Source organism: Heterodontus francisci, chromosome 12, assembly GCF_036365525.1.
Source record: "Heterodontus francisci isolate sHetFra1 chromosome 12, sHetFra1.hap1, whole genome shotgun sequence".
NCBI classification, from domain to species: domain Eukaryota; kingdom Metazoa; phylum Chordata; class Chondrichthyes; order Heterodontiformes; family Heterodontidae; genus Heterodontus; species Heterodontus francisci.
The window spans coordinates 54,439,711-54,462,704 of NC_090382.1; the positions used below are offsets into that span (position 1 = coordinate 54,439,711).

A 22,994-nucleotide genomic window follows, 5' to 3' on the forward strand; every position below is an offset into this window, starting at 1 on the left:
ATGAAAATCAAAAACTCTTACCGCCTTTAATGTTCATTTCCCAGAAAAGAATGGAACCTTGGGTTGGGTTAATGCATTCAGATAAAAATGAACTTTGGACTTGAGTGATTCAAGTATAACAACAAAGTAAAGCAGCATATAGTTTGACGACAGCTTTCCGTACTAGATCCTTCTGACAAGTGAGCTTGACAAACAGGTTTTTCTCAGTAGTTATCCAAAACTTAATTTGAATGCAACTATTGTTGGCTTGATAGATATTTTTAAATTGCAGACTCATGCCTGAAAGTACAGGTCTCTATATATGCCTGATCCTAGTAAGTAGGATTGTTTCACTGAAATGATTATTGTCAAAACTACAATACTGTAACTGTTCAGATAAAGTTTGTACAATGTTTGTCAAAGTGCTTTATTCTGTAATTCCAGCACATTTGACACAACAATAAAGAAAGAAAATAATAAGTACATTTTGTGCCGAGATCAAAATATGCTGTGCACTTTGATGAAGTACACCTCTTTCCCAAAATCCATTGGGTTGTGATCCCTGTGATTATGCTTGGGATTGTGTCCAACAATTCCTTCCAGCTCACCCAAGTTGCAATTTGCAGGGTCAGAAAGTGGGCACTTAATTTGCATGGGTAAGGTGGGTACAAGTGCCACTATGGGCACTGGCCTGTTTATGTCTGTTAGAAACTCCCAGATTCGGCCATACAGGCATCCCCCCCAACCCCAGACATGATCCGGTATGCCAAAACTATTAAAAGATTTAAAAGAAACAGATTTTTAAAAATGCTACAAAGGCAAGCAGAAAAAGAAAGTGACAGAAAATTCCCTGTACCCAGAACAAGTCAACATACCTTTTAACAAAAGTTACTTTGGAAGTCCAGAACTGTTCAAAATGCACTGTGTGAAACTTATCTAAAGTGCTGATGATTTTCTGGGGCAAACTATTCTAAATGAGGAGTAAAGAAGCCGTACCTGCAACTGTATCATCAAGAAGGTGATAAACTGGCCTGGTTGATCCATCTGTTCGCAGCTGAGTGAGTAATGTTACTGATGTCTTCAGTGGCAACCTGCAATTATTTCATAGCATAAAATTTCAGGGATGGTAACCTTCACAGCCACTGGCAGCACAGTACCTACAATGAGGTGTACTGCAGAGCAGATTACAGCATGTGGCATAGCTCACGAATGGCTTCTTTTGTGATCACTATTGTTTGTTGTTGCAGTTGTAGCATAGCTAGGGCAATATAAATAAATCTCAGACTCTAGATTAGGTCAACTAATAACTATTATTTACGCATTACTATTTACACTCTCTTCAAGCCTCCTTAGCTAGCATCCTTCGTGCTGCTACTCTCTTCTTCCAAAGCCTATTACCATGTGACTGTTACATCATTATCATTACAGTGGGAGGGGTTGCTCAGTTGCCAACATTAACTCTTGCATGTCCTTATACTACATCTCCCCCCAAGTCTTTATCCATACATTCTCTTTAAACATATAGACATTCTTGACTTAACCTACTACCCTTTCTCCCCCTCAAGTCTCTGACTTCACAGATTTAGACCGGGCTTTCTCCCTCGGCAGACAGGAGCCATCCACAGACTGAAAAGTCGGTGGTGAACCCGCTTCCGCCTGGCCAGGGGATCCGACCCGCATTTTGTGGTTCCCTGGCCCTTTAACTGTTCTGAGGCGGGACTTCCACCCGCTTGAGGCAGGAACTATCGACTAATAGAGCTGCCGGCCAATGAGCGGGCCAGTAGCTCTTAGTCCCAGCAGCACCACCATGAGTGGTGGCCACTGCTGGGACTGGAGCCAGCTTTCTGAAGAAGATATCAGGGAACCCCAGAATAAAGGTAGGTTTTTGTTGCCTCACTGGGAATGATCTGTCGTGCTCCGGCAAGGCAAGGGTGGTCGATTGAGGGGATGGGGGCATGTTGGGTGTTGGGGGTGGTTAGGACAGCAGGAGTGGCCCTGAGTCAGGCACAGTGTGCCTGATCATGAAAGCCGCTTTTGTCAGGCTATAGTCAGGCAGCTGCTCTCGGGCCTGGGCCACCTGAGCAGCCACAGATAAAATCCCTGTTGCGGCAGGTGGAGGGCTTTACGTGGACATTAAGTGGCCACTTAAAGGCCTTGATTGGCCTGGGGCGGGCAGGCCGTTTTCCCCCACTGCCGCCCTGCGTAAAGTGGTGGCGGAGGTGGGAGCAGGTCAGGAAGAGCCCCCCGAGCATCCCGCTCCATTTTACGCCCCCACACCCGCCCCCCCCACCCCACCTGCCACCTTCCCACTCTTTGGAGGCGGGTGTAAAATCCCTGCCTTAGTCTGTTAGGAGCTTTCACGTCTCTCCCCAAACTTGTTCTAATCTGAGTGGGATGATCAGTATTCTTCCTTGTACGTCTGGGTCGCTGACTTGGTTGATTTTTACTAAGGATTGTAGTATTCTAATTGCTTCGAGTTCGTTCATCTTTATCTGGGTCTTCCAAATGAATGATTGACTGTTGGTTCTGTGGAATAGGGATAATGTTTCTCCTATTTCTACGTATGTTTTCTTCTGTTGTGTGTACCACATACAACACATGCAATCTCTGGTAGTTTTCATCTCTGTGGATTCCAGTACCTTCCCTTTCTAGGTCACATATCTATACTCTTTGGCCTTTATTCAGTTTCCGTAAGTCTCTGGCACAAAATATTTTATGTTATTTCAAGTTTGTTGACTTTTATAAGAGTTTTCCTGGTCTCATACTCTCTTGTAGTCCCAGGCATTCAATACTGGAAGAAATTTTTTTAGGCAACACAGGAAGTTGCTTTCTTATCTTCCTGCCCATCAGTAACTCTGCAGGTGATAGTCCACATATCAATAGTGTAGATTGATAAATTAGAAGTGAGGTTGGAAGGTTTTCATTCTTCTTCAAAACGAACTTTATAGTTTTTACTCCTCTTTCCACTTCACCATTCGACTGGATAACATAGTGAACTTGTGAGATGTTGAAATTCTATTCTTGTTGCAAACTGTGTGAAATATTCATTTGCAAACTGTGTCCATTGTCTGACAGTACTTCATCAGGGCATGTGTCACAAAGATGTCTTGTAGAACACTTATAACTGTTACTGTTGTTGAATATAACCTTCTCACTTCTATCCACCTTGAGAAGTAATCAATAATGATTATGTCGGACTTTTCATTGAACATGAATAAATCCATACCTAGACGTTGCCAAGGTCTGGTTGGAAATTGAGTATTTAACAGGGGTTCATGCTGTTCTGGTCTTTGTACTGCACAGATCTGACAGTTCTGGATCAGATTTTGATGTCTTTGGATATTCCTGGCCACCACATTGATGCTTGTGCCCTTGCTCTGCACTTTGTCATTCCCATAAGGCCTTTATGTAGATGTTCTAAGATCAAATCTCAGTCAACTAGGAATGACTAGTCTGTCATTCTAAACTAGCAAATCATCGATGATTGTGAAGTATTTTCTATATTCATAGAAAGTTTTCATCACTTTCCCGTAACGACATTCTTGTGGCCCCCTTGTGTGCAATACTGCCTTGTGCGAATACATAGAATCATAGAGTTATACAGCACAGAAACAGGCCCTTCGGCCCATCGTGTCTGTGCCAGATATGGATCTAATCCCATTTTCCAGCACTTGGCCCATAGCCTTGTATGCTATGGCGTTTCAAGTGCTCATCTGAATACTTCTTAAATGTGAGTGTTCCTGCCTCTACAACCCCTTCAGGCAGTGTGTTCCAGATTCCAACCACCTTCTGAGAGAAAAAAATTTCCTCAAATCCCCTCTAAACCTCCTATGTCTTACCTTAAGTCTATGCCCCCTGGTTATTGACACCTCCACTAAGGGAAAACGTTTCTTCCTATCTACCCTATCCATGCCCCTCACAATTTTGTATACCTCAATCAGGTCCCTCCTCAGCCTTCTCTGCTCTAAGGAAAACAACCCTAGCCTATCCAGTCTCTCTTCATAGCTGAAATGCTCCAGGGAACATCCTGGTGAATCTCCTCTGCACCCTCTATAGTGCAATCACATCATTCCTATAGTGTGGTGAGCAGAACTGTACACAGTACTCCAGCTGTGGCCGGACTAGCATTTTATACAGCTCCATCATGACCTCCCTGCTCTTATATTCTATGCCTCGGCTAATAAAGGCAAGTATCCCATATGCCTTCCTAACCACCTTATCTACCCGTGCTGCTGCCTTCAGTGATCTATGGACAAGTACACCAAGATCCCTCAGACCCTCTGTACTTCCTAGGGTCTTACCACCCATTGTATATTCCCTTGCCTTGTTAGTCCTCCCAAAATGCATCACCTCACACTTCTCAGGATTAAATTCCATTTGCCATTGCTCTGCCCATCTTACCAGCCCATCTATATCGTCCTGTAATCTAAGGCTTTCCTCCTCACTATTTACAACACCACCAACTTTCGCGTCATCTGCGAATTTACTGATCATACCTCCTATGTTCATGTCTAAATCATTAATGTATACTACAAACAGCAAGGGTCCCAACACCAATCCCTGCAGTACACCACTGGTTACAGGCTTCCAATCGCAAAAACAACCCTCGACCATCACCCTCTGCCTCCTGCCACCAAGCCAATTTTGGATCCAATTTGCCAAATTGCCCTGGATCCCATGGGCTTTTACCTTCTTAACCAATCTTCAATGTGGGACCTTATCGAAAGCCTTACTGAAGCCCATGTAGAATACATCAACTGCTTTACCCTCATCTACATACCTAGTCACCTCATCGAAAAATTCAATCAAGTTTGTTAGACATGATCTCCCCCTGACAAGGCCTTGCTGACTATCCTTGATTAATCCTCTCCAAGTGGAGATTAATCCTGTTCCTCAGAATTTTTTCCACTAGTTTCCCTACCTCTGATGTTAGACCCACTGGCCTGTAATTACCTGGTATGTCCCTGCTACCCTTCTTGAATAATGCTTTTTTGGGCGTGACAAATTTCTTGCAGTTTCTGTATGCTCGCTGGCCAATTTTGTACAGTATAGTGCAAATATGAATCTAATCATGCACAAGATTCACATCGTGTTGTGTCAGATGGTCTACCATCACTCTTGGTAGCGCATCAGCAGATGTTTGCATCTTTCCCCGGACATATACTGTCTCATACGTTTATCTCATCAATCTTAAACAAAATCTTTGGATGCTTGGAGGTATTTTTGCGATCTCCTTTTCATCCAACAAAGATGACTCTCAATCCGACAATATAATCAGAAAATTTCTCACATGCCCATGTGACGGCAATTGCTTCTTTTTCAATTACCGCACACCTTGTCTCTGTCTCAAACAAAGCTCTAGATGTGTAGTATATTGGCCTACGAGAACCATCAGGTTGCTCCTGGTAAAGGACTTCCCCTAACCCAGTGGAGGAGGCAGCTGCTGCTATTGTCATTGGTAATGTAGGGTTATAGTGTGCCAAGATGTCCGGTGATATGAACATATCTTTAATCTTCCAGAATGCTTGTTTTTGGTGTGAACACCAACACTATGGTTGCTCTTTTCTGAGAAGTTGTCTTAGCAGTTTTGTTACCTGCACTACATGAGGTAGAAATTTTCTAATTGATTCATCATTCCCAGGAATCTTTGGAGTTGCTGAACAGACATAGGAGTAGGGAATTCTGTAATGGCTCGTGTCTTCTGTGGATCTGCCATTATAGGTTTACTGCTTACTATGTGTCCCAAGAGACGAATTGAAGTCTTGGAGAATTCACACTTCTCATTCAGAGTTAGTCCTGCTTCTTAAAGTTGTTGTAGAATTGCTTGAACTCTTTGGTCATGTTCCTCTACTGACCGTCCATGTATCAGGATGTTACCCATGTGACAAATATCTCCTTTGAGCCCTTCTAAGATGTTAGACATAGTCCTTTGGAAGATCTCTGGTGCAGAAGTTATTCGAAACAGTAACTAATTGAAACAAAACGTCCTGAAAGGTGTTATAAATGTGGTCAGTAATCTTGAGGTCTCATTAAGGGTATCTGCCAAAATCCACTGTTGGTGTCGAGTCTGGTAAAGATGGTGCTCTGAGACAATTTCAGCCACTGTGAACATTGGATGAATTCGCATGCCATGGTTTTGTTAAGCTGTATTAAATCCACACAAATACACAGAGATCCATTTTGTTTTGGAACAGGAACCAGGGCCAAACTACACTCCATTGGTTGCTTCACAAAAAAAATGTCCACTTGTCTGGTCATCTCTTCCAACTCGTCTTGAACTTGGTTCATCAATGGGTGAGTTATCTTTCTGGGTGTAAAGATACACACTGGCCTGGCATTGTCCTTAAGTGTGATTCTATACTCTGTCTGGAATCTTCTGGGACCTGTGAAAAGCGACTGTTTACCTGTGGCTGTTTGAATTCATCAATCTTCTTGATCAGATGCAGGTCTAAGCATGCTTTTCCACTCAGCAAGGACAATTCTTGGTTTTGCAAAACGTATAGGGTTTCCATAATTTATCTCTCTCTATATTGGAAAGTTGCTTGAAGCTTACCCTTTACTCTCGGTTGGGTCCCGTCTGGAACATGCAACTGTGTGTCCGCCGGTTGTAGGCAATGTCTTATCAACCATGGCTCTTGGTCTGACAGAACTGTGACAGTTGTACCTGTGTCCAGTTTAAAAGTCATTAGGTGTCCATTTACATAGATGTCCATCATCCAAAATCCTTGATTTGGTGATTTGGGTCATAAACTTCTCCTCGGAAATCTCCTGGTTCCTTTTCTGTTGGACGTTGATGCACTTCATTCACCTTTCTCTGTGTGAAGGTCTTTTGCTTTACGGCTTTGAGCGAAGAGGTCTTGCTCTCGCACATTTTCCCATAATGCCCAGTCTTTTTACAGTTGAAATTCCGCAAAGGAGAAGGTGTAAATAGGTCAGCTATTCTGTGACCTTGTCCTATTTACACCTGCTCCTTTGTTATCTCTTGCCCCACCCCCGCTTTACTTGCTTATAACCTTTTACATTTCTAATATTTGCTCGTTCTGAAGAAGGGTCATTGACCTGAAACGTTAACTCTGCTTCTCTCTCCACAGATGCTGCCAGACATGCTGAGTATTTCCAGCATTTCTTGTTTTAATCCCTGAAATAGACATTGAGCCCGTTTTGTCTAATGTCTGTTGTTGGCAGCTGTGGAATTAGTGCACACACACACAATCTGCCATATTGATCCTTTCAGCCTCTATTTCACACTTCAAAAACGGGTGCTGCATGATTCCATTTCTAGTGCCTTGTGTTGAAAAACAGTTACTGTTTTCACAAAATCACAAAGTAAGTAAAAATGAGAGATGTCATTTGTCCCATCTTAATTTATCCATCAGAAATAAAATAATGTAATTTAACTGTACTTTGAATGAATCTGGGGCTTTTGTTTCTGCTGTCTTACCCAGAAAGTCATCCTAAATTGTCCCTGCATTAGTTTCAGGCTGAGCCCTTTGGTTTAGTATCTTGGTTTTTCTTAAATATTGCTCCAGTTTATCTTATCAATGACATTTAATATCTTGTATACTTATATAAGTTCTCCTTTCAAAGTTATAGAGCCAAAGTTTATCTCATTTCTTAGAATTTATTCCTTTTTCAGCACGTGTCACCCTTGTGGCTTTTTTCTGTATCAACTCCATGCCTTTTCATTGTGACCAAAACTGAAGTCAGTTCTTAAGGTGTTGTATGACAAGAACACTGTACAGTTTTAACAAAACATTTTCTGACTTATGCTTTACTGATCCGGAAACATATTTAAACATTCCGCTTGTTCTTTTCAATTGCTGCTCAGCAGTGATTTACCTTGTTAGCTTGTATTTTCCGATTGGTGTTAAAATAATGTCAATTGGAAAATGCATTTTGAATGTACTAAATCAATCATCCCCATATCTCTTTCTATTTTCCCTTAACTATTTCTGCACCATCCATAATACCCATCTGACATCTATTTTATCTTCCAGTTTACAGTACATAGAGGTTGTCTGCACTGAATTATATCTTCCACAGTTCTGCCCATTTATAAATTTTATGTAATTCCTTTGGTAGGTCCCCTGCCAATTCCTCTGACTCAACTGCACTAACCACCACATCCCACACCCTGCTTGCCTATCTCATAGTATCGTCTGCAAATTTGACCAATTGGCATTGGGTTTCTGAGTCAAATTGTTAATGTACATTAGGGACCTCAGCTCTAATCCCTAGGACACTCCAATTATCAATTTCCCCACACCCAGCCATCAGTTTTCTAAACATTCCTTGCTGCTTCCTTTTTTTCATCCAGTTTCTTACCCACATCCTCATTTTACCATGAATTGGCACTGTTTTCGGTTTCATTTTCAGTCATACACTTTCATAAGGAAGTTTATTAAAGAACCTAACTTCATGTGTCAAAATGTTTTTCATCGGTTTAATTTTCATTGACTTCAATGGAAGTGAATATCAGGCATGATGTATTACATCCTGCTGAAAAAGAGGGGTGACAAAAATAAGCTTTACAAAACAAACTTTATGGGGTATTTGGAATCAACAAACCATCTAATTATTGAATCCTCTTTGACAAGCAAAGTTTAACTACGAATATCATGATCCAATTGAAGTCACAGATATGATTTACACAATCAAGTACCAAATAAATTTTAGTTTAAATAGGGTTCAGTTACCCATCTTTAATTTTTAATGTATGGGCAATTTCCAAACACTGTTAGTGATGGCACAGAAGTTTTGCCAATGTCTAATCTTGCATTTTTTGATTAGGCACTTTACAGCCTTCTGGGCTCAACATTGGGTTCAATAATTTCAGACCATAATCTCTTTTGTTTCTATTTCTTTGTATATTTCAGTATTAATCTTGTTTTCTCGCGTTTTGCTTTCAGATGGAAGCTGTTCATTATTCTGCCATTCACACCTTCTCTGGACGCATCTTTTGACTCTCTACTTATCCCATTATTACTCCATTTGGCTCAGCCCCACTAACTCTTTTTTCATTTAATGTCTCCCATTTTCCACCCCATCACAGATCTTCCCTTTGGTTCTTTTTCAACCCTTCTCCATTTTACCTACTTAAAACCTATTACATTTCTAACTTCTCCCAGTTCTGATGAAGGGTCATCGACCTGAAGCATTAACTCTCTTTCTGTCTCCATAGATGCTGCCAGATCTGTTGAGTATTTCCAACACCTTCTGTTTTTTTATTTCTAATCTTGCTACCTTTAAGCATCAGCACCACAGGTACATTGTACAACTAACAAAGTAGAAGGGTTCCAAAAATGAAGAACTCGCATCCTCAGCAAATTGAAGTCTGTTAATAAAAATAGAAATCTTTGGTTGATTGAATAAATTAGTACTATTGTTGTTCTTCATATTTCTGAAAAGCTGTGTGTCACAATCCTAATGGGGAAGATCGAATTTCAGCACTAGAAATTGGTCTGTGGTGTTGTTATGGGCACAGGAGTCATGACTTGTGACCTGCCTGCACCCATTGAGGATCATGTAGGCAGCACTCAAATTTGGTGCCACCTCCACATTTAAATGAATGTAGTATTGGGCCGGGCAGGACAAGGTGGCTCACAATAAAATGGAGCACAACGAAACTAGTGGGGAACTACGAGACTGACATAGAGTCATAGAGAGATACAGCACTGAAACAGGCCCTTTGGCCCATCGAGTCTGTGCTGACCAACAACCACCCATTTATACTAATCCTACATTAGTCCCATATTCCTTACCACATCCCCACCATTCTCCTACCACCTACCTACACTAGGGGCAATTTACAATGACCAATTTACCTATCAACCTGCAAGTCTTTGGCTGTGGGAGGAAACCAGAGCACCTGGTGGAAACCCACACAGTCACAGGGAGAACTTGCAAACTCCGCACAGGCAGTACCCAGAACCGAACCGAGGTCGCTGGAGCTATGAGGCTGCGGTGCTAACAACTGCACCACCCACATCTCCTGAACCCTATGGACGAGATTGGGACGAGATTGTTCTTTGCATCATGAGGCACATTGTGATAGATGCCATGGCATGCAAATTCGCTGAGAACGTTGAGGAAGACGATATGTTCCTGCCGATGCCACTTTCTCAACTCCCAGCTCACTCTCATCCTACTGGTTGGCATGATGAGCAAGCTGTAGATGGTTTGACCATTGACCTCTTGACACCCACCCATCTTTCCTTCACCCCAACCGTTCACTTCTTTCAGCTTTTAGCCACCCAAGAACTGCCACCTGCCTCACTACTGCAGCCCCAGGAAGAGGAGAGAGAGCAACAGCACAGCACTAATGAAGAGGCCCTGTCAATTGATCTGACACTCGCAGCTACCAGCTGAGATATTGGCACTGCACGTACCTTGGAAGCTAGTATAAAGTTGGGGTCAGCACGTGGTGAGTCACCAGGCACAGGTGGACTGCAGCCATGCCAGGTGGATGGATTGTGCCAGATTACCGGAGGGTGTGGTTGCAGACAAGTGCTTCTGCAGAGGAGTTAGATGAGTACCTCAATGGGGTGGCATAGGAGACCAATGATGGGCATGTACAGCATGTGCATTGGCTGGCTTGCTAGACAGCCTTCTATCACTGTCAAGGATCATGGAGGAGTCCCATTCTAACTTGGCAGAGGGTATCACACAGAGTTTGCCTTGACTGCAGCCTCTGCTCCATCTCCCTGCCATGCTGATAACCCAGAGGCACTGTAGTTGCTGTCCCATACATGTTTCAGCCTTTGTGTGGACAGGTTACAAATCCTCTGTCCTCCCTGTAAGAATGCAGCAACATTCACTGCTGAATCTAAATTGCAAATTTTAATAGCAGTAGTGCTGGACCCCTCTTGCAGCTTAACGCTTGTTCTTTGGTGAAGGACAAGCGAATTAATTGAATGGACCTGTACAGTCCAAATTTGGAACTTGAACGTCACATCAGCTAATTGGGCTGTGCGACATCATGATAGCTGCACTTCACCTGCTACAGAGGATGCCCACATGAGTACCCTTTTATCATGGGGCTGGAGGCATGATGTGCACCACTAGGAGGGCATTCGACTTCTATGTGCTGTCTCCAGTGGCACAGAGGTTCCGAATTTCACGTCCTTTGTTTCTTCATCTCATTTAAAATGAAAATTGATGTTTCATAGCCCTATCTCATACTGACATAAGGAACTGAGAACCACCTTAAATCTCCCAAGATTTGGTGCGGGGGGGGGGGGATTGTTATGTTGAAATTAACCCTTTAAAAGCATATTTTTGTTAATACTTTTTACTTTATCTATTTTTTCTTGGATATCAATTGTATCCACATTCTCAGATAATTAACAACTTCAGTTATCTACCTATGCTCAACAGTCATTCCTTATTTACTCTGATACAGCTTAAAATGTTGACTCTATTATGGGTATTGAAAACCAAAGTGATAATTTTCACATGCTTAAACTTATGTTGTACATCCAGGGAGAGTGTTAATTGCAGAATAATGAATAGCTCTGTCCAAAAGCACAAACATTAAAAAATGGCTTAAGTCAGGCACATGGTTAAATAATAAAATAAAATTTAAAAAAGGCAGTTTTGCTCTGAAATTGTTGAATTCAATGTTGAGTCCAGAAGGCTGTAGATTGCCTAATCAGAAGATGAGATGCTGTTCCTCGAGCTTGCGTTGAGGTTCGCTGGAACACTGCAGCAAGGCAAGGACAGAAATGTGGGCATGAGAGTACGGTGGTGAATTAAAATGGCAAGCAACCAGAAGCTTGGGATCATGCTTGCAGACTGAGCAGAGGTGCTCCACAAAGTGATCACCCAATCAAAGGGTTAAAAATGTTTGACCTCTATAGAGCTTGTGAAAAGGGGCAAAGCAGCATAGCAGCTCTTCAAAGTGCAGCAGTTTCAGACAGAAATTTAAAGGGGGTTTTTCTTTTTCTTTCTTTCTTTTGGGCCTCCTTATCTCGAGAGACAATGGATACGCGCCTGGAGGTGGTCAGTGGTTTGTGAAGCAGCGCCTGGAGTGGCTATAAAGGCCAATTCTGGAGTGACAGGCTCTTCCACAGGTGCTGCAGAGAAATTTGTTTGTTGGGGCTGTTGCACAGTTGGCTCTCCCCTTGCGCCTCTGTCTTTTTTCCTGCCAACTACTAAGTCTCTTCGACTCGCCACAATTTAGCCCTGTCTTTATGGCTGCCCGCCAGCTCTGGCGAATGCTGGCAACTGACTCCCACGACTTGTGATCAATGTCACACGATTTCATGTCGCGTTTGCAGACGTCTTTATAACGGAGACATGGACGGCCGGTGGGTCTGATACCAGTGGCGAGCTCGCTGTACAATATGTCTTTGGGGATCCTGCCATCTTCCATGCGGCTCACATGGCCAAGCCATCTCAAGCGCCGCTGACTCAGTAGTGTGTATAAGCTGGGGATGTTGGCCGCTTCAAGGACTTCTGTGTTGGAGATATAGTCCTGCCACCTGATGCCAAGTATTCTCCGAAGGCAGCGAAGATGGAATGAATTGAGACGTCGCTCTTGGCTGGCATACGTTGTCCAGGCCTCGCTGCCGTAGAGCAAGGTACTGAGGACACAGGCCTGATACACTCGGACTTTTGTGTTCCGTGTCAGTGCGCCATTTTCCCACACTCTCTTGGCCAGTCTGAACATAGCAGTGGAAGCCTTACCCATGCGCTTGTTGATTTCTGCATCTAGAGACAGGTTACTGGTGATAGTTGAGCCTAGGTAGGTGAACTCTTGAACCACTTCCAGAGCGTGGTCGCCAATATTGATGGATGGAGCATTTCTGACATCCTGCCCCATGATGTTCGTTTTCTTGAGGCTGATGGTTAGGCCAAATTCATTGCAGGCAGACGCAAACCTGTCGATGAGACTCTGCAGGCATTCTTCAGTGTGAGATGTTAAAGCAGCATCGTCAGCAAAGAGGAGTTCTCTGATGAGGACTTTCCGTACTTTGGACTTCGCTCTTAGACGGGCAAGGTTGAACAACCTGCCCCCTGATCTTGTGTGGAGGAAAATTCCTTCTTCAGAGGATTTGAACGCATGTGAAAGCAGCAGGGAGAAGAAAATCCCAAAAAGTGTGGGTGCGAGAACACAGCCCTGTTTCACACCACTCAGGATAGGAAAGGGCTCTGATGAGGAGCCACCATGTTGAATTGTGCCTTTCATATTGTCATGGAATGAGGTGATGATACTTAGTAGCTTTGGTGGACATCCGATCTTTTCTAGTAGTCTGAAGAGACCACGTCTGCTGACGAGGTCAAAGGCTTTGGTGAGATCAATGAAAGCAATGTAGAGGGGCATCTGTTGTTCACGGCATTTCTCCTGTATCTGACGAAGGGAGAACAGCATGTCAATAGTCGATCTCTCTGCACGAAAGCCACACTGTGCCTCAGGGTAGACGCGCTCGGCCAGCTTCTGGAGCCTGTTCAGAGCGACTCGAGCAAAGACTTTCCCCACTATGCTGAGCAGGGAGATTCCACGGTAGTTGTTGCAGTCACCGCGGTCACCTTTGTTTTTATAGAGGGTGATGATGTTGGCATCGCGCATGTCCTGGGGTACTGCTCCCTCGTCCCAGCACAGGCATAGCAGTTCATGTAGCGCTGAGAGTATAGCAGGCTTGGCACTCTTGATTATTTCAGGGGTAATGCTGTCCTTCCCAGGGGCTTTTCCGCTGGCTAGGGAATCAATGGCATCACTGAGTTCCGATTTGGTTGGCTGTATGTCCAGCTCATCCATGACTGGTAGAGGCTGGGCTGCATTGAGGGCAGTCTCAGTGACAGCATTCTCCCTGGAGTACAGTTCTAGGTAGTGCTCAACCCAGCGGTCCATCTGTTTGCGTTGGTCAGTGATTATGTCCCCCGATTTAGATTTGAGGGGGGTGATCTTCTTGATGGTTGGCCCAAGAGCTCTCTTCATGCCATCATACATTCCTCTGATGTTTCCGGTGTCTGAGGCCAGCTGAATATGGCTGCATAGGTGTTGCCAGTAGTCGTTTGCGCAACGCCTAGCTGTTCTTTGTGCAGTACTTCTGGCTGCTTTAAGTGCTGCGGATGTTAAATCGCTGGGGGCTTTCTTGTAGTTCAAAAGTGCAATGCGCTTAGCGGCTATGACAGGTTCCAGCTCTTCATTATGAGATTGAAACCAGTCTGCATTTCTCTTCGCACTTTTGCCGTAGGTGGTCAAAGCTGACTCATAGATGGCGTCTCTGATGTGGGCCCACTTGGTCTCAGCATCCCCTGTGGGAGTGTTTTGAAGGGCTGTTACAAGTGAATTTAGAAATTTTTGTAACAGCTGTGGGTGAGAAATTCTGCTCGTGTTGATGCGCGGGTGGCCCTTCTGCTTGGAATGATGCAACTTCTTTGGTCTGAGTCTAACCTTGCTGCACACCAGGGAGTGGTCGGTGTCGCAGTCCGCACTGTGGAAGCTGCGTGTGATTTGAACACTGTTTAAGGCGGCTCGCCTTGTGACAATGAGGTCTAGCTGGTGCCAACGACGTGATCTTGGGTGCCTCCATGAAACCTGGTGACAGGGTTTAGTGTGAAAGAACGAGTTGGTGATGCAGAGGTTATGATAGGTACACAACTCAAGCAGTCTCTGCCCGTTCTCATTCATCCTTCCAACGCCATAGCGCCCAAGGCAGGAGGGCCATGAGTCATGGTCGGCCCCAACCCTGGCATTAAAGTCCCCCAGCAGGAATAGGTGTTCGGTGTTGGGGATGCTGCTAATGATGTTATGGAGTTGTTCATAGAACTGGTCTTTAGCTTCAGGTGCGGAACAGAGTGTTGGAGCATAGATGCTGAGTAGGTGTACTGGACCAGAGGTGGTGAGCAGTCGGATGGACAGTATGCGTTCCGAGCCATTTGAGGGAGGCTCTATCATGCTGAGCAAGGAGTTTCTGATGGCGAAGCCCACTCCATGCTGTCTTGGTTCTTCAGGATCGCTGCCCTGCCAGAAGAAGGTGTAGTCTTGCTCTGCGAGAGAGCCACTCGCGGGGATGCGAGTCTCCTGAAGTGCTGCAATGTCCACATTGAGTCTACTGAGCTCGTTGTTAATGATGGCGGTCTTCCGAGAATCGTTGATTTGTGTAAGGTCTTCCGACAGGCCAGGACACATAGTTCTGACGTTCCAGCTTGCAAAGCGAAGGGCTGGTACCTTCTTTCCTTTTTTCATGTTGTTTGGTGCGGTGTATCAGTCCACCTTTCGGGCAATGACCCTGAGCTCCAAGCACCCATTGAAGCAGGCAGACTGTGGCGGGACAGAACCTTATTGACCGGGGGCTGCCCGGTTTGAGGCGGGCGGTAGCTGTCCAATGAGGTGCAATGACCTCTCCCACCGACAAAGGCAACCCGTGGCGCCCAGTTTCTACGCCAATTTATCTGGACTTATAACCCGTAACTGCTGCCTTCCGTGTTGTTTCAGTCGCTGTGAGGCAACTATGGAGTGACCTCTCCATGGCGCATGCCTGGGCAAATTTATGGAGGTTGAGAGTTGCCCAGTCGTCAAAACCCCCCTCTCGGCCTTTCTGGTGGGGTCCAAAGGAGTGCAGGACACGACGTTTGGCACCAGTATGGCTGCAGGAACTGCCGGAAACATGCCAAAGGTGACACATGACCGCCTATGAAATTGATCCGGATGAAACTGACGAGAACAGCTGCAGATACTTTAATCTCCGATCCTGCTGTCTTCACAGTCCAGAGTGTCTGCAGCCACGGCATGCGGTAAGTCCATTGAGGTGAAGAAGGAGCTGCGGGACCCGAGAGAAGTCCTGTGAAAAGGTGCCCCGAACACCCAAAACATCCACGAACGGCCCCCCCGGCCGCAACTTCAAAGCGCCCGCGGGAGATGGCTCGGAGAGCATCTGCAGCGCACTGTCGGCAATGCTGCATGCCTTTATTTAAACCACTGCAAAAAAAAAAACCCTTAGCAAATGTAACCACCTCTAAGTCTGCCAAATGATGCTTCACCTCCCGAAGGACGTAGATGAGCTTTCCGGACGTCGATGGTGGGCACTGAGGAAATGGCTTATTACCTGCACCAGATTCCACCCCCCCTCCCCCCCTTTACCCCCCTTCCACCCCCCCCACCCCCGTCCCCTTCCCTGCTCCACCCTCTCAGCTCACCCCCTCACAACCCCGTCCCAGCCCGCACCCCCCCGCACCATCTTCACCCCGCACCCCCTTCCCCTGCACCCCCCCCCCACCCCCTCCCTCTACCCCTCCCCCTTGCATCCCCTCCTCCCACCGGCACCATCCTACACCTGTGTAGGGGCCCCAACAACCCCACTGCCTTGTGGGCGTCTCGGGAGAGACCAAGGCTAAGGGAGTAAACCCTAACAGAAAATCCGGAGCGGAACCCCGTAGGCGGTCATGTGTCAAAGGGGGTTTAATGGCAGAAAATAGACATTTTCCTTCATTTCCTTTTCTCTTCTCAGATAATCTATCTTTTTTCTCTCATCTGAATCTTTCAATGTTTGATGTTTGCTACTTCGCTCACTTTTATACTGAATACATTTTTCTCTTTGCTATACTTACCGGCCCTCTGTACAACTTCCTTTTAAGGTTGGAAAGGCTCCTTCCCAGGCTTCTATTGGTCCATCTGTCTTGTTAGCTTATCTACTAGGTCCAGGGAAGTGTGTTTGTGTACCTGCACAGTTTGTATCAATTTATCCTAGCCATCCCAAAGCACTGAGTAAATACAAGTGCCATTGGTGGTGTGGTGGATGTATGTTCCCCCACGCTGTTACGGGGCCATTGGTCTGAGTCTGAGTCTTCACCCAAACCTGTCACAGAGGAGAAGGTTGCAATAGCACACTTATGGACTTTTCATTTCTCCTCCAACTCCCTAATTCTATTACTGACTTCTGCATGACTAACTGAGGATTCTTCATGTAATTCCATAATTCCTTTGCCTGCTGTGTGAGGGCTGTATTTAACTCTTCATTGTCCTGATGTAAACTTTTGTCTTGCTCCTCTAAGATCTTCAATTCGCTTTCTCATTGTTCCATTGCCATTGGTGTTAAACTCTAAAATAAACTAAAGTGAGTCCTTTGATCATTCCAGCAGTTTATTAACTTTGTACTCGTGTTTTTCATGATTCTTCCTTAATTAATTTTACATTTATAATATTTTTATCTTTTCTCATATTTCTCATCCCTTTGAAGGTTGCCTTACTTAAATTTAAAACCTTAGTTTGTGACTCTCACTTCTCCCTCTCAAACCTAACATCAAATTCAATCATATCATGGTCACTATTCACAAGGTATTCCCTTATTGTCAAATTGTTAACTAATTCTGCCTCTTGAATCATCACTAAATTGAATATGGCCTGATCCCTCTATAAATTCTTTGTCTTTACTACTTGAAAGTTAAATCTCTGAAAATTAAAATTTGCCATTATAACTATATTGTTTCTACTACATGGCATCCCAGATCTTTGTTATACATCACCCCACTACATCACTACTGTTAGTTGGTCTGTAGACAACCCCCAAAAGAATTTTGCATTCTTTACTATTCCTTCGTTGTACCCATATTGTTTCCTCTGCCTGTTATTCCTACGAGCAATGAGTGGGCTAGCAGTCAGATAAATGACCATGAAAGGTGTTAGGTTATCAACTGGCTCAGTAATGTCCTTCACAATGATGTGATATCCCTATCCAGTCTGGTCTGCATATGATTCCAGCCCCGCTCTATGTGGTTGATGCTTAATGCTATTGGGGAATTTAGGGATGGGAAATAAATACTGCCGATGTTACCCATATTCCAAGAACAAATCTTCCCAAAAATAGCAGTATAGCTCAAGATACTACTGAAGCCCCCAAGTTCATTAGATCTGTTTCCCTTACATCCCACTAGCTTGTATAACTCCAGCTCAAGTGTTAATAGCTTATGGTTAGGGCCCTACCGAATTCACGGTCAATTTAACAAATTTTACATTCACAGCATTTTAAGAATCATGATTTTCATGATATTATATATTTAAATAATAAATTTCAGTGTCTCAACAAACCATGAAAATGATCTATCTAAAACAAAAAAAAAGACAAGGTAGGTTTATATGTAATATGGACAGCATTAGGCATTACACCTTGGAGCACAGATTTGAAAGATTTTGTCATGTAAGTTGCATTGTCACTAATGAAAGCACTTTGTTGAAATCTGCACCATATTTTGAAATAGTTTTGGTTATCGCTTGGGAAACTTTGGTGTAATTAACAACTTCTATGTGTATGCCGTCTGCGAGCTTTTCTGACTGTACATTTTTGGCTTACCAGATATAAAATGAAACAAATCATGCAGCGTATCGTGGTCTTGCTCATCTGTGGATTCATTACAAATAATAGCAAAAGAATCACATGCCTTAATCTGAGATTTCATCTCCTCACAATATGTAGCAAAAACCTTCGGAGGCAGTCCTGTCATCATTTATTTGCACTTGGCAAGCAACTACCATTTTGCACATTACGTTGAATGAATACTCATAGCTTTGGGTGATCAAGTTTTTCCAATGGTATGTTGGTGCTTGCAAAAGCATCCACAAGTTCCATTGTAATCAACTGAGGATTTTCTGAGCTCTCTCAACTTCTTAAAAGGAGATGAAATTGTTGCTATTTTTTGAGTGTTCGTTTTCCAGCAGTGTGGTTTTGGATGCTGTCTTTCTGCTGCGATGGCTTTCGCACTCTAAGTGGTGCTGAACTGTTGCCCGCCATATGTGATCCAATGAAAAATTGCAGCATGTATAAAACAGTATTGTACCATTGGCATGTAGAATTTGGCTTCCAAACTATCTCACTCAATGTGCTGCAGTAATGGTTGCAGCCATTTTTGATTTGCTCATTCTGGCATTCTTACTTGGCTGCTAATACTTGAGACTGCTTCTCTCAAAACTGCACTGGAAGCCCTCCCTTATCTACCAGTGAGTTGAGACTTATGTTAATCACTAAAACGTGCAATGTTCACAACATGCCAGGCAATCAGCAAGGTGAGCCTTGTGTCAATGAATAAAACGCACAAAGTTCCCGGGATTTCGCGGTTCGTGATGCATTTTGCTGTGAATTTGGTAGTGTCCTATTTGTGGAAATTGAGTTTCCTTTTCTCTCCATAAACCTGTTGACGAGTGATATACTGAACGAGGATTGAGTTACCTCAAAAAGAATATCCTATTGCGATGAGATCGTGTTTTTGGGACTTTAGAACAATAACTGCTCGAGTAATAAAGTCGCGCTATTTAAACAGTACAATCTGCCTCACTTCTTAAATGCAGAGAACATGGCCGAAAGAAATGTTGAAAAAAATAGTATGAGGATTTGGCTGTGGTTCAGTTTCAATCGCGCGGAAGTTCCTATTGCACTGTAGCCAGTGCAGTGCAGTGTAGGTTATTCACAGATCGCTGTGGTAACCATGCATTTTACTAAACTTTTACTAGTTTTAGTTTCCTTTCATTTTAATTTAGGACTGCAAGTGATGAGTTTCTCGCTGCATGATTGCGAAGTACACGGCTCCTTACTTGTTGGCACGAATCTGAAAGTGTTATGTTACAAGATGAATTTGGCCAACGTCCCACGGTACGTTCCGACTAATACAAAAAACCTGGATTTATCTGAAAACAGAATAGAGAGTCTGCACAAATCCAGCTTTGATCGCTTGCCGGAACTGCGAGTATTGAACATTTCAAAGAACAAGATTAGTGATATTGCGGAGGAGACTTTCCGAAGTGTAAAAAATCTCTCTTACTTGGATCTTGGTTACAATAAACTGAGTGCATTAACCAGAGGTATGCTGAGTGGCTTGGGAAATCTCACTACATTGTTATTGAACAACAATATTATTCAAAGGATTGCTCCTGATGCCTTTGCCAGCTTGGTGAGTGTGAAAACAATCAATTTAACCTCCAACGTGTTAAATCGTTTGGAAGAAGTGAGTTGTGTATTTAATGCCGTTGCTGTGGAAAAATTGCAGATAGGAGATAATGGTTTAGTCACTTTCGCAACCCAGAACATCTCTCGTGTGCCGAAAACCCTGATAGAGCTGGATGTTTCAAAGAATCCTCTCATACTCTTCGATGTAACAACTGACGTTCTGGACAATCTCCTTTCTCTGGATCTCTCATTTGCAGGAGCCAATAAATCGCTCGTAATGCACATTGAAGATGAATCCTGTTTAAAAGAGATGAAGAAATTAGCTTTAGGAGGAATTCACATGCAATCATCTGAGATACGGACATTCCTTACAAACATAAGCAATGTGCCACTGGAAGATATTCAGCTAAATAATTTGCAATTGCAGGCAACAAATTCCCTCCTGTTGCAAATCTGCACTTTACACCAAAATTTAAGAATTTTAAATCTGACAAGAAATTGCCTCAACGCCTTAAATGACGATGTCTTTAGTTCATGCGTGAATTTAGAGCACTTAGATTTATCAATGAATAAATTAAGCAATATCTCAAGTTCTTTATTCAATAGTTCAGTTTCTTTAAGACTGTTGTCCCTAGCTAGCAACGAATTTACTGTCGTTCCTAAAGCAATTTTGGGTGCCTGCAGTTTGGAAAGCCTGGATCTCAGTTTCAATCGTATTGAGCGTATTGATTTTCATGATTTTATCACCCTTGGTAAACTGAAACAGCTGTTTCTTGTCGGAAATAAAATCACTAGACTATCATCATCTTCATTTTCTGGGCTTTTTCAATTAACGGAACTACAATTGGGGAACAACTATCTCCTAGAAATAGCCAACTTCTCCTCAAATCTGAAGAGGCTGAAAATTCTTAGTCTTCGATGCAACAAATTGAATTTTATTGAGAAGCACACATTCATCCATTTGCAGAATTTACGTTACCTTAATTTGATTGACAATCAGATATCCGGTCTGCATGAAGAAAGTTTTGGTGGGCTTTCAAATTTAAACGAATTGCAATTGGGATCCAACAGACTAACGGCTGATATTCTGAGAGGCGACTTATTTTCAGCAGTTAAGTCCTTGAAGAAACTTCAACTATTTGACAACTGTCTCTCCTATGCGTCCTCAGAGAAGTTGGACAAAGCACCGTTTACTTCGCTGAAGTCTTTGCGCTACCTTTCAATAAATAGCCAGGCTCATAATGGTCTCCAGCATTTTCCTTTAAACTTACTAGAAGGGTTACATTCCTTGGAAGAGTTACATGCAGGAAATATTGTCATTACTTATATTGATTCTAATACTTTTTCCAATGCACCAAATATTTCTTTCCTGGACTTGAGCAACAATCTCTTAAAATCCATTAGTTCTAGTTTGTTTCTGCAGTTACCTGCCTTAACTGAACTTCATCTCAATAAAGTCAGTTTGCAGAATCTAGACTTTCTGAAGTATGCAAAGCTGATCAATCTGAAACTCCTAAGGGCTACAGGTAATCAAATTAGTCTTGTAAACCAAATACATATTGAAGCAATACCTTCAGTAACTTTTTTGGATCTTAGAGATAACCCTTTTATGTGTGCATGTGATAATTCTTGGTTTCAAAATTGGTCCCTTTCTAGCAATAAAACTCAAGTGATATACTTTGATCGGTTCACTTGTACTTACCCACCCAATCTTAATGGGATGAAACTGGTTAATTTTAATTCAACTTCTTGTGTTGTCCATTTTGAATTTTTGCTCTACATTTCATCATCTGCAGCCATAATAATGACAATAATAGTAAGTTTTACCTATCATTTTTGGAGATGGCATATTGTATATGCATATTACCTCTTCTTAGCATTCATTTATGATAATAACCGTAGGAGGGGTCAAAACAAAAGATACAAGTATGATGCCTTTATTTCTTATAACGTACATGATGAACAATGGGTATTAAACCAGTTGTTGCCAAATCTGGAAGGGAACAATGAATGGACATTATGTCTCCACCATCGAGATTTTGAACCTGGGAGACCGATCATTGATAACATTGTAGACAATATTTATCAGAGTCGGAAAACAATCTGTGTAATCAGTCGCCACTTTTTGGAAAGTGAATGGTGTTCCAGAGAAATTCAGGTGGCAAGTTTTCGGCTTTTTGATGAACGGAAAGATGTACTGATTTTGGTTTTTTTAGAGGACATACCATCTAATCAACTTTCTCCATATCACAGAATGAGGAAACTGGTAAAAAAGACAACCTATTTGCAGTGGCCTCAACATCAAAAGGAGACAACTTTGTTTTGGCATAAACTTCGTATGGCTTTGAAAACAAATGAGTGCAAAGAAGAAGAAAGCTTGATTCTTTCTGGGAATGACTCAGATCACCAGTGTTAGTTACCACTAAACATTTACTCTCTGCAGTTGTTTAATACAGGAACAAAAGCTTGGATATAGAATAAAATCCATGTTCTTATGTTAAACTTTATGAGCAAATGTTGAAATCTTTGTGAAAGTTGACCAATCATCCTTGGGCCAAAATCCTGGAACTCTCTGTCTAACATCAGTGTGGGAGTATCCTCACCACATGGACTGCAGCAGTTCAAAAAGTCGCATTTACAAGTAGATATGGGCAATAGATGCTTGCCTCACCAGCACCACCCATATCCTGAGAATGATTTTTAAGATCAACTTACCCAAGATACAGAAAGTTAATTTTGAGATACTGAGATGCTTGAAGCACTGTGCAGTAATAGAGAATTTTTACTCTTAATATTATATGCATTTACAATCAGTTTGATGTGTACATAAATCAAACAGAATATATAAATAAATATTTGCAAAACCCCAATTCCTCTTTTTCAAATAATAATTTCCAGTATCGCTATCCTAATTTCAGTTACAAGCAAGTCTGGTTCTAAGGTTTTTAATTTATAGTAATGACTTGTATTCTGAAACTCAAATCAAATTCATCAAAGGAAGCTGTTCAGACAATACAAAATGATCGACAAAATATATAAATGGACAGACCAGTGGCAGACTAAATTTTATTCAGGCCAGTGTAAGTAGCTGTACATGTGAAGGAAAAATAGGTGACATATATTCAGTAACAGCAT

At 42.8% G+C, this 22,994-nt stretch overlaps 2 protein-coding genes across 8 annotated transcripts in view; one reads left to right on the forward strand and one right to left on the reverse strand.

Annotated features, from left to right (window-relative positions):
* Positions 1 to 1,335, reverse strand: part of arhgef37 (Rho guanine nucleotide exchange factor (GEF) 37) — a 110,280-nt gene extending 108,945 nt beyond the window's left edge. For 2 of the 6 annotated variants that reach the window (XM_068043438.1, XM_068043436.1), the window contains exon 1: positions 976 to 1,335. Coding sequence is in view for 2 of the 6 variants with exons in the window: in XM_068043431.1 (XP_067899532.1) it covers positions 22 to 37 (16 nt within the window). In the remaining 4 variants the exon portion in view is untranslated. Of the gene's footprint in view, positions 1 to 21; positions 233 to 975 lie in introns of those variants that run through there. The other 4 variants (XM_068043437.1, XM_068043433.1, XM_068043431.1 and 1 more) reach the window with 3 other exon arrangements.
* Positions 120 to 22,721, forward strand: tlr22 (toll-like receptor 22). Of its 2 annotated transcripts, none has more exons than XM_068043430.1 (2): positions 120 to 179; positions 19,454 to 22,721. In XM_068043430.1, the coding sequence occupies exon 2, from the start codon at positions 19,465 to 19,467 to the stop codon at positions 22,273 to 22,275; it is 2,811 nt and encodes a 936-aa protein (XP_067899531.1). In that variant the 5' UTR covers positions 120 to 179; positions 19,454 to 19,464; the 3' UTR covers positions 22,276 to 22,721. The 2 variants fall into 2 exon arrangements, with proteins under 2 accessions (XP_067899531.1, XP_067899530.1); XM_068043429.1 differs by lacking the exon at positions 120 to 179 and adding an exon at positions 956 to 1,037.
* Positions 22,722 to 22,994: the final 273 nt, after the last annotated feature.

Coding starts and splice junctions, on each gene's coding strand:
- tlr22 (XM_068043430.1), top strand. CDS start 19,465: ATGAGTTTCTCGCTGCATGATTGCGAAGTACACGGCTCCTTACTTGTT.